Source organism: Lachnellula hyalina (genome assembly GCF_007821495.1).
Source record: "Lachnellula hyalina strain CBS 185.66 chromosome Unknown contig00199, whole genome shotgun sequence".
Lineage (NCBI taxonomy): Eukaryota > Fungi > Ascomycota > Leotiomycetes > Helotiales > Lachnaceae > Lachnellula > Lachnellula hyalina.
In genome coordinates, this window is record NW_022157313.1 from 43935 (window position 1) to 54164 (window position 10230).

Genomic DNA, 10230 nt, shown 5'->3' on the forward strand with positions numbered 1-10230 from the left:
AAATATGTTCACCTGACCTTACGTCACGCCAACATCTTAACATCAGACTCGCATTTTATGAATCTCAACATAAGCATCAACCTATTCAAATCGTGTTTTATCATTTGAGATTCCCGAAACTATTGTCACAACATGGCACCTAAAATAGACCCAGCGATTCTGGCAGCGCTGTCCCTCGACGCTGCGACCACGAGTATTGTCTCGCATGGCGGCTCAGGTTTCGCATCTACATTTAAAATCACAAGCACGGTAGAAGGAAAAGAGAAACTCTTCTTCGTCAAACAAGGGAACGGGAAAGCAAGCGAAATCATGTTTACAGGTACATTTCTATTATTCCCAGAACCCCTTTACCTACAAAACAATCAAGTATCGAGCGATCAAGTAATGCAGCACATGAGCTAATGTCAAAATACTGTATATAGGAGAACATGCCTCCCTAAACGCAATCCACAACGCTGTACCTAGCTTATGTCCCAAGAGCTACGCAAACGGCAAGCTCTCTACAGGCAATGGCTCCTTCCTCGCTACCGATTTCCTTGATCTCTCCCATTCTTCTACCTCCCCCTCCGCTGCCAGCCATGGTGGCTCAAACATGACACTTGCTCAAAAACTCGCAAAGCTGCATTCTGCGCCCGCTCCTGTTCCCGATGGGTATGCGAGAGCAATGTTTGGGTTCCCGGTCCCGACGTGTTGTGGGGAGACGGAGCAGGATAATGGGTTTAGGGAGAGGTGGGCAGAGTTTTATGGGGAGTGTAGGTTGAGGGGGGTTGCGAGGAAGGCGGAGGGGAAACAGGGGGTGGATGGGGAGGTGCAGAGGCTGGTGGAGGGGGTTGTGGGGGAGGTTGTGCCGAGGTTGCTTGGGGAGGGGTGGTTGAGGGATGGGAGGACGGGAGGGGTGATTGTACCTGTTGTGGTACATGGGGATTTGTGGAGTGGGAATCATGGTATGCAGGCAGATTCCTCGAATAGGTCGTAAGTGTATTTCGTTGAGGGATGTGCTGATATCTGAATCTAGGACGAGGGTCCATCGGAGGTGGCCCCGCAGAAGAGGTAGTCTTCGATGCAAGTGCAGCATGGGCACATAGCGAGTTTGAGTTCGGGATCATGGGCATGTTTGGAGGGTTTGGTGGAAGCTTCAACAAGGAATATTGGAAGTACAAGCCAAAAGATGAGCCCGTCGAGGAATGGGAGGACCGAGTCCAACTTTACGAACTGTAGGCTAGGCCCACCATCTTCCATTTTATATTCGCTAGTTTGGGAAAGGAAACATTGAAGATCTTATTTAGCTAACGGAAGATAGATATCATCACTTGAATCACTATGCCATGTTCGGAGGCGGATATCGAGGTGGTGCTGTAAGAATCATGCAGAGATTGATTAAAAAGTATGGAAGCAATAGCTAAAGATGCAATATTTTGAAAGTTCAATAAAGAGTAAAATGACTCTAGGCCGTTTAAACATATGCACAGCACCAAGATGCTGGCTGAATCTTGCGAAAGTGTCTATGGGGTGAAAGGCGCTAATTACCTACGTGAGTTTCTGCGAAAGAAAGCCTGCATATCGAAGCTGCTCATTGTCTATCTATCTCTCTACCAACAGAGGGCCATTTCATATAAACATTCACAAGTGCGGAACTCCGAATAAAGATAGACGTGAAGTGTCAAGTTAAGACTAGGTAGGTACTTTGCAAGATTATGAATCAAAGCTTCAGATCTACCACTCACAAGGAAAGACACCCTATTACTCCACCGATACACGGTTGCTTGTGCGAAAATTACGCGCGTACGTACGTATATGGCAGACATCTAGTAGGAGCCACATGCCTCAACTTAGGCTTTCCGATCAATGGCGTAGGCGTCTCTCATATATAAGCGAGCCGATCGATCGAGCTGACTCCCCCTTTTTCAGAATCGATAATCGATTCGAACCCATTTTAGGGTCTCTAGTCCTAACCTATCAGTCTTGGTGCGCCAAGTGCGGGAGGGAGGATGATTGGCATTAGAGCTAGCTAGGTAGCTCATTATTAGTTTTCTTTTTTTCCTCCTCGGGGCTCTAATCAGGACATAACATGAATTTATATATTCCTCAATATATGAAATCCTAGAAGTTAAGATTCGTGAAAAGGTACGTACGTACGTACATATAATCCTTAATAGCTAAAGTAAAGTAAAGTAAAGTATAGGAGGCGAGGGTTTTTAGTTTCAAAAGGTATATATATATCTTTAGTTCATCACCTCTTGAATATGAATGAGAGCAAAGCCATATGCTGCTCCAGTTCACACCGGTGGATTTACGACAAGTAATCCTACCTAGCTGGCTGGGCTAGCTGAGATTTATACATTGTGCTATAGTGCGATGGCTATTACGGAGTAAGCACGCGGAATTAGATGGGACGAATTGAGCGTCGTCTTGTCTTGCGGGTAGACGTAAAAAGCGGCACTCGTTATGGACAATTTTCAAATATACGCCACTCCGCTTAGAATACATTAGATCAGTGTCGCTTTACCTATCCAGCACGATACGGGTAACCGAGGTTAAGGGGGGAAATGCTTAAACGGGAAGGCAGAGAGAGTAGTGGGTGGTGGTGAAGAGGCGTTCTACTATATCATTTTCTTGCAATGAAGAAGACGGGGAATTTCGGTATGTCGTGCAGAAAGGAAGGGAATATATCGGAATCTGAATTGAAGATGAGGCGAAAGACATGTGAGATAGAGATAGACAGACGGACTACGAGAAGCTTGGGGTAGGGTAGTAGGCAAGCGAGGTAGCTATGGATACGGAATAATGGGAGGAGCTCAGGAGAGGTAAAATTTACCGCCTACCCCTGATTCAGATCGGTACTGTACTGGCTGGTACTGACGGAATGAATGGAGTATGGAGAAGTATAAGCGATGTATTTGTAGGCTCTGGCTATGGGTATTGTGAAATTGAATAAGAAGAAAGGAGGGGAGGAAGAAATGAATGAATGAATCCACCTCAAAAATAAACAGCTATTCTACCCCTCCATAAGCACATTATCTTAACAAATCTGCGTTGATCTGATCGGCGCCCATGATAAGCGGCCATCCGACCTGTCATATCCTTCCTATCTGACCTCACATCTGAGATAGGCGGTCGGTGCGGCCTAGGTTCTGGGACCGGAATACGGGCCATCTGTTTAGGTGTGTGTGGTCTGACGTTGCATTGCGAAAGGTTGTTTGTGTATGAGACATATTGCGCCGCCAACTGAACTCAATTTGTTGCTGTACCTCGCTGAGAGGTAATGATATGCAGAAGAATAAGTGGAATCCTTATTCTTCGATCCTGTGTTGGATGGTGGAAAAGGACGGTATGGTACGTAGGTGGTTGGAAAGAAGGTTTCCGATAGCAGCCGCAGCCGCATGCGTACATACTATATACCTTAAGGTGCTGTAGCGTGCACGACGGGCCTTCTTCCGGTCGTGGTGGCTGCGGGAGGGCAGGCAAGCGCTGATTGATATCCATTGATACCTGGGGGATAAGAAATGCCCCTCGTTAGTCCCCTCGTTAGTCCGTACTCGATTGAAGACTTGTCTAGTAACTAGATAGTCATTGCATTGCAGTCTGCAGAGAGCACCGTTTATTTCAGCGAAAGGCAAGGCAGTCGCTACAGCAGCATGCGTTGCGTTTCTCGGCTTCGACCTACTTGCCAGTTGCATCTTCGTGGTGACTACCTTAGGTACTGGATCCCGTTGGAGCGAGCGAGCGAGCGGGCCTGGCCAAAAATAAAAAAGTTGAGGGTGTGGTGGTTTTCAGGGATACTAGATTAATATCCGGAATTGCTAGGCAAGGCTGTACTGTATGTACGCAGAGCCCCTCCCCTTACGGACGACCTTTGAGATAAGAAAGAAGGCCGCAGAAGCATAACTTGATGGATTGGATGGAATTGAATTGAGTAGGTTGGTTGGTTGGCCTCCGGAGTATGATGTAGTGGGAATTCTGCGTGGGCATGCCGGGGCAGGTAAAGCGATGCCAGGAGATAACTTATCGTACAGTAAGTACATGTACAGTACTTGAAATGAAGTTCAGTGGTAGGTACAGCATGCCATGCAACTTTGCCTTGTCCTACAGTTGGCTGGTTTATTCTGTACCGCTGACGTTTAATTGAAACGAGGGTTCTCGTTAGTTGTGGCTGTATCATATTATATCTGTGCAGAGGCAGAGTTCCATTGGTAATCTTACTCTTATTACTGTACGGAGGAGTATTGCAATAGTATGGTATGGTATGTAGCAACCTACTCGTACATGATTTAAAACGATACTGGACTCCGTATTGCCGCCATGTACGCACCTAAGCTGCATGTATCATGCTGCTACAAGTAAAATCAGGTTTTGAATATCCTGCATCCCATATAGGCGGAGCGGGTAGTTGGAACAGTGGCTTGAAGGCTGCAGTGCATACTGTAGACCCACCAATTGAGCTTATCGAGAAGTACCAAATACCATGCGAGGAGAGGAGAGGATTGCGATAACCTAGAAATCCGTATTGAATGAAAGAAATCAAGGCTAGCGCTGAGTTTTAGAATAGACTCATCTTGATGAGTTGTTCATCCACGGCTCGAAACCATGGATCGGTCCTACTTTCATTCATGGTGTTTCGAGATCCACGGTGATCCATTTTTGAGGATGCGCCACAGGGTTGCAAATGGCGTGCCTGCCTGTGACTCAATCCAAGCCAGTACGGAGCGTAAAGACCATGGCATGGTGCTGATAGTGATAAGAGTAGCGTCATGTTCTAGAAAATGGAAAATGGAAGTCCAAGTAGTCAACCTGCATTTTCGAGCTGCGTGACATCTGTTTCGTTTCCACCTTTAGCCGCTTTCAAATTAAACGACTCCCTGAGTAGATCAAGACGGGGGGGTATGGCATGGTTATTTTAGTACTGTAATAGTGGAGTGGCTTTGATTTGATTTGATTTGATGGCTCTTCATAGGAGACTTAAGTCGTGTCGCGTTAAAGAGCCTCAGAGAACTCAGGGAGTCCAAGGACGACTTAATTTGAAGCTTGATTAAAACGTGCATGATATATTCCAGAAAGCTGGCTGCAGCGAGAGGAGCCGCCACCTTCAAGGGGCTGGCTCCTTTCGATTCTCCATTATGAGATACTTCAGGTCGTTACTATACCACTTCCCAACCAGTTGTTGATTCTTTGAACTGACTACTCTCGGTGCTCATATTACAGTAGAATGGGGTGAGAAGCTTGGTTGTTCGCGACTTTCATTCGACTCTGGACTATTGCAAGAGAAAGGAGACTGTGAAATGCAACAATCGTGAGGCCCAGGCCTGGGTAGTTTCCTAGATATAATCAAGACAGAGCTTTTAACGTGTCATGATATGAGGGCACTGTGTATCTTGAACTCGAGTTGGCCACTAAACTTGGGCGAATTCCAGTCGCAGTCTGTGTAAACAGATTGGGACTATGGGGAACGTGATGAGATAGTTTTTCCGCGTTGATGAAGATGAAGATAATGGTCTATTTACTTTGTAATATTATTGATACGAAAACAGAAGATCCGAACAGACTGTCAGGCTCGGATAAGAACGGAGGGTTTCGGTCTATCCCGGCTCTTTTATGATGGATGGTGTTTCTACGGAGTACTGTAGGCACATCATTGACGCTAAAGATGACGAGGAAAAGCCGAGGGACAGATTGGAATTGGAGGCAAGCAGGCAAGCTCAAGGTGTGGCGTCGACACAGCAAGAAGACGACGCTTCGACTCTTGGAGGCTTCTGTACTTCGTACTCGTAGTCTTTGTGCTTTCGAGACGGGAGACGGGACGGGGTCGTTGTCGTTCTACGAGTACGGAGACTTCTAACAGGGGGTTTCTACCCTTGGCGAATCACGATTGAAAGTGGGTAAACACGAACCGACGTTTGCGGATGAGGATTGGACGGCCAAGCGGCTCACAAGTTACCTTATAACAGGTTTTTGACCGCTCATTTTAGCAGTAGGTAGGTAGGTAGGTAGGTAGATAGACGGAAGGTTATATCGAAGCCGTGCCGTAACTACAGTATTTGACGGTACGAAGTAAGCATGGTAGATATCAATGACAGCAATGATAGCAATGCTAGCAATGCAATGATAGCAATGATAGCAATGCAATGATAACAATGGTACACAAACCCCCACACGCGTGGTGCATTTGACATTTGACCCTCACTCATCCTAGCCCTTGCCCCTCGCTGAATGAATCCTTTGTGCGTCGAGTCTCCGTACGGAGTTCTTGTCAGTGGCGTCGTACGAAGTACAGTATACATACTGTAGATGAAAAAAGATGGGTGTGGGGGTGCCGGGCCGGCTACTCGGATCGTCGCAAGCCACGATAGCCAAGGGCCCAGACCACATGAGTGGGGTTCGCTTGGCTTGACCCTTGACGCAAGGCAAGATTCTTTGCAACTTTGGGTGTTGATGGCGGAGGAAGGATACAAGTAGGGGAATTAAGTACAAAGAGATGCTTCTTTCCATGCACCCTGTACTCTGTAATACTGTCCTGTCTGTACAGTACTGCTGCTACAGAGACCTTAGATAGATGCCGGTGTTCGTCCGATGCCTCCTCTCCTCCCCACGCAGTTGTCGCAAAGACAGATTCCACCTATTCGTACAAGAGTACGGATGTGCCTATCAGCTGTGCAGCAGCAGGGAAGGCTCACCTAACATCTTCCACCGCCTTGAAAGGCTGTTTTGATCTGTGCAGAAAGGCAGAAGACAACAATAAGCCCTGGATAGAGCATACGAGGACATACGCAAGAGGGTGGTTCTAGGCGATTTATATACTTTTGTCTATGGTAGTGCAGTGCAGTCTAGTGTAGTCTGGTGCAGTCTAGTACAAGGATTATTATACCTCTGTCGCTGCTTCCGGAGTATTTACCACTAGATAGCTGAAGAGTGAAAATTGAAAATAGAAAATTGAAAAAATAATCAGTCAGAAAATACCTAGTTGGTGGTCCAGCCCGAATGCGTCAAAGTTCGGACTAGCCCCACGTTAGTGCCACAGAACGCCTGCATTGCCATTGTCCGCCGTTGATTTACCCCAACTCCTTGGTACTTGTAGACCTCCGCCTCCACCACTAGGAGCAGGGTAGACTATACACCACGCAACACCCCGATATTTTCTACCTCTCTTTTGCCTCTGTTCTACACGGAGTATTCCTCCTCTCTTCTACTCCGAGTACCTCTCCTCTCTTCTACTCGCATTACCTCTCCTCCTTCCTATACCTACACCTGCCCTTCCACAATCCCTCCCCCCCATTCCATCGACGCCGACTCCACCATCTGTTCCCTCCAAAACGCGCCTGGAGAATCCGGAAATTCTTAATGATAGAGGTGGTTGGTTAATCAAACTCCGGAAGCGAATGCAAGGGAATAGTTGGCTTGCGAAACTGGTCTCGCAGACTTCTATCGAGGACCGAAGCATCCCGTCATTTTGGTCTCTGGGACGACCTTAAAACCCTCGACTCCTATCTCCAGACCCCCTCTTCTCTTCCCTCCACTATGGCCGTTGTGCTCAACTCGGAAGAGAATAATTATTTCGCGTCCAGCCCGCTTCATCGCTCGCATTCACAACCCAAGTTCGTGACACAGTCCTACTCGAGATCTCCGAAAAGATCGAAAAGCAGCAACGGATTCCTCGAGTTCGTATCACCCTCCAATTCCGCAAATTCTTCCGCCCCCTCCTCGCCGAGAACAATACAAGCAGACTCTGCAGCCCCCTCCTTCTCTTCGACCCCCGCGAGCAGTTTGTCTCTCGATGCAAATTGCGAGCACGAAACCGACGAGGATCAAATAGTATTCCCCTCATACGACGACGTAGGATATTACGATCAAATCGAAGACCTGGAACCTCCGGCGAGCCCACATACAGGTGATTCATACACTGTTTCACCAACCTCGGTCTCTACCTCGACCAATGTGTCGAGGCCTGGCTCCCCAGACCCGAGAGAGCATGCCGAGGACGATTCAGCGGTAAGAACACACCCTTCACGACATGTAGATTACCTATCACACAATTGGAAGGAAGAAGATATTTGGTCATCATGGAAGCACATTGTATCGAAACGGAAAGCGTACAATAATAGTGCCAGGCTGGAGAATGCATCGTGGCGAACATGGACAAAATCAAAGAACCATCTGAAAACAGTTTCCCCGGAGACTCTCAATTGGTAAGTTCGGGCATTCTTTGGGCCTACAAAGTGTGTTGGAAGTGAAAATCACTAACAAACTCCAGGTTGAAGGATTGTGACGTTACTTGGTTATACGGGCCACTTCAAACTGGCTCAGACAAAATGTTACATGTGCCTTCTACTTCTCCCGGTAGCAGTAGCCGATTATCGAAGTCTAACTCATTCCTGCACAAAAAACCAATTTTGAAGAAGCGGAGTATGTCTGAGATAATGCTTCAGAGGTCATTATCGTCATCCTCACTTTTAAAGCAAGCTGCAGCGGCTATTCAAGCACAGCAATCAGTCGATGGTAGAATTGAGCGCCCTCTGATTGGACGCGCAACCTCAAATTACGCCTACCCACTTTCATCGAGACGAATGAGCGGAGAAAATGTTACCCTACTTTCATCCGTTTCTTCCTCAGGATTGGCTACCCCAAGCACGGGAGAGAAGAAGCATATCCACTTCAATGAGCAGGTTGAGCAATGCATTGCCCTGGATATCAAAGGGGAGGATGAAGATGGAACAGAGCCATCATATCCTAGCCATGATTACGACGATAGCGATTCCGATGATGGAGCCATAATGATGAAGAAAAGCAATTCGACTCGAAAACTGCCACCTATCCAAAGCAAAAAATTGCAACGACAAAACTCCAATGTAGACAACAAGACAATTGCCATGCTGCCATCTACCACCCTTAAGTATAGGCAAGATACCCCGGAACCACCAGAAACGGCGATGAAGCATAGCAACGGATTCTGGAATGGGAGCAAATTATCACCATCTCCATCGCAAGAGACCCTGAGGCCATCAAAACCGTCTACGAGGGTATTACTTGGGGATGACGAAGATGACGAAGATATGGATTGGCAACCACCGACTGCATTTTTGAACCGGAAGGATAGCATAGCAGTGAGTCAGGAACGACAAAGCTTTCAAAAATCAGGGTCATCATCCAGTCTTACGGGCGAGCCTTCCGGGATGAGACGGACACCATCAGGAATGTTCATGCCGTACGAAGAGGACGAAGACGACGTTGTATCAGAAGGGCTTTTCGGCAAAGTAGTCGACACAGTAAATACGGCAAAGGATATTGCTCACGTAATATGGAACGTGGGCTGGAGACGATGATGGATGAGGATCATTTCACACACCACCATCAGAGATACTATACAAAATACAACGGCCTCGACCAATTAATGACTGCATCTACAAGGCGTACATGGGGCGGTCATATTGTTATATAATAATGCTATGGGATTTAGGCAGGCGTTTTCCGGGGTCTGATTTACTGCTTTATTTACTTAGCGACAGGAAGGGCTGAATTGTATTTGTGTGTCTTTATAAACGGATTCAGGAATCTGGGCTACCTAGACACACGATGCTTTATTAAAGCAAGGCCTCGCGGAACAGGAGAATTTACGGCTGGGATATGTGCATGTGCAGAGAAAGAAGATGTAATTAGATCTATTGATTGATCTAGGGGTTGGGTTGGGATCAAAAAGCAGGCAAGCACATACATATATAGACCAATGATGACAGAGGAACATTACAATGCATTGAACTTGTTATGCTCGCTTGATACATGGATACTATATACAAAGCACAACATGTTCCTCGTCTTACAGTAAGTACACTCACTGCCACTGCCCTGCCTGCCTTGTCTGTCTATCTATGCGCTCGTACGTGTACGCAAGGCTGAATGAGTGAGTGAGTAGATGAGTGTCACAGGCGTGATGTATGGATGGTCAACCCATCTTCCCATCCCATCCCATCCTCTCTCCTCTCCTCTCCTTCCTCCCTCACAACTCAATGCATACATGCATGCATACATCCAACCTCCCCTCCCCTCCCCTTCCTTCCCTTCCCTCCTTCCTTCCTCCCATATGCCAACACAGACACAGACGTCCCACACAATCATGCCTGCCTGCCTGCCTTACTCTTACTTTGCAAAGTCTTGTTTGTACGACTCACATGTAAGGGGCCGTGCCGTGAACCCAACCCAACCCAACCCCGCTTTTCGGCTGTATGTATGTATGTATGTATGGTA

The 10230-nt window shown here is 47.1% G+C and overlaps 2 protein-coding genes across 2 annotated transcripts; both read left to right on the forward strand.

Moving 5' to 3' along the window:
- Positions 1–132: 132 nt before the first annotated feature.
- Positions 133–1403, forward strand: Fn3krp_1 (Ketosamine-3-kinase; the record flags this gene model as incomplete). Its single annotated transcript, XM_031152726.1, has 4 exons — positions 133–319; positions 423–944; positions 1016–1214; positions 1301–1403. 4 exons carry the CDS (start codon positions 133–135, stop codon positions 1401–1403), a joined length of 1011 nt encoding a protein of 336 aa, XP_031001956.1.
- A 6106-nt stretch (positions 1404–7509) lies between these two features.
- Positions 7510–9311, forward strand: SPAC227.15 (Uncharacterized protein; the record flags this gene model as incomplete). The annotated part of the gene is made up of 2 exons (XM_031152727.1): positions 7510–8177; positions 8243–9311. 2 exons carry the CDS (start codon positions 7510–7512, stop codon positions 9309–9311), a joined length of 1737 nt encoding a protein of 578 aa, XP_031001957.1.
- Positions 9312–10230: the final 919 nt, after the last annotated feature.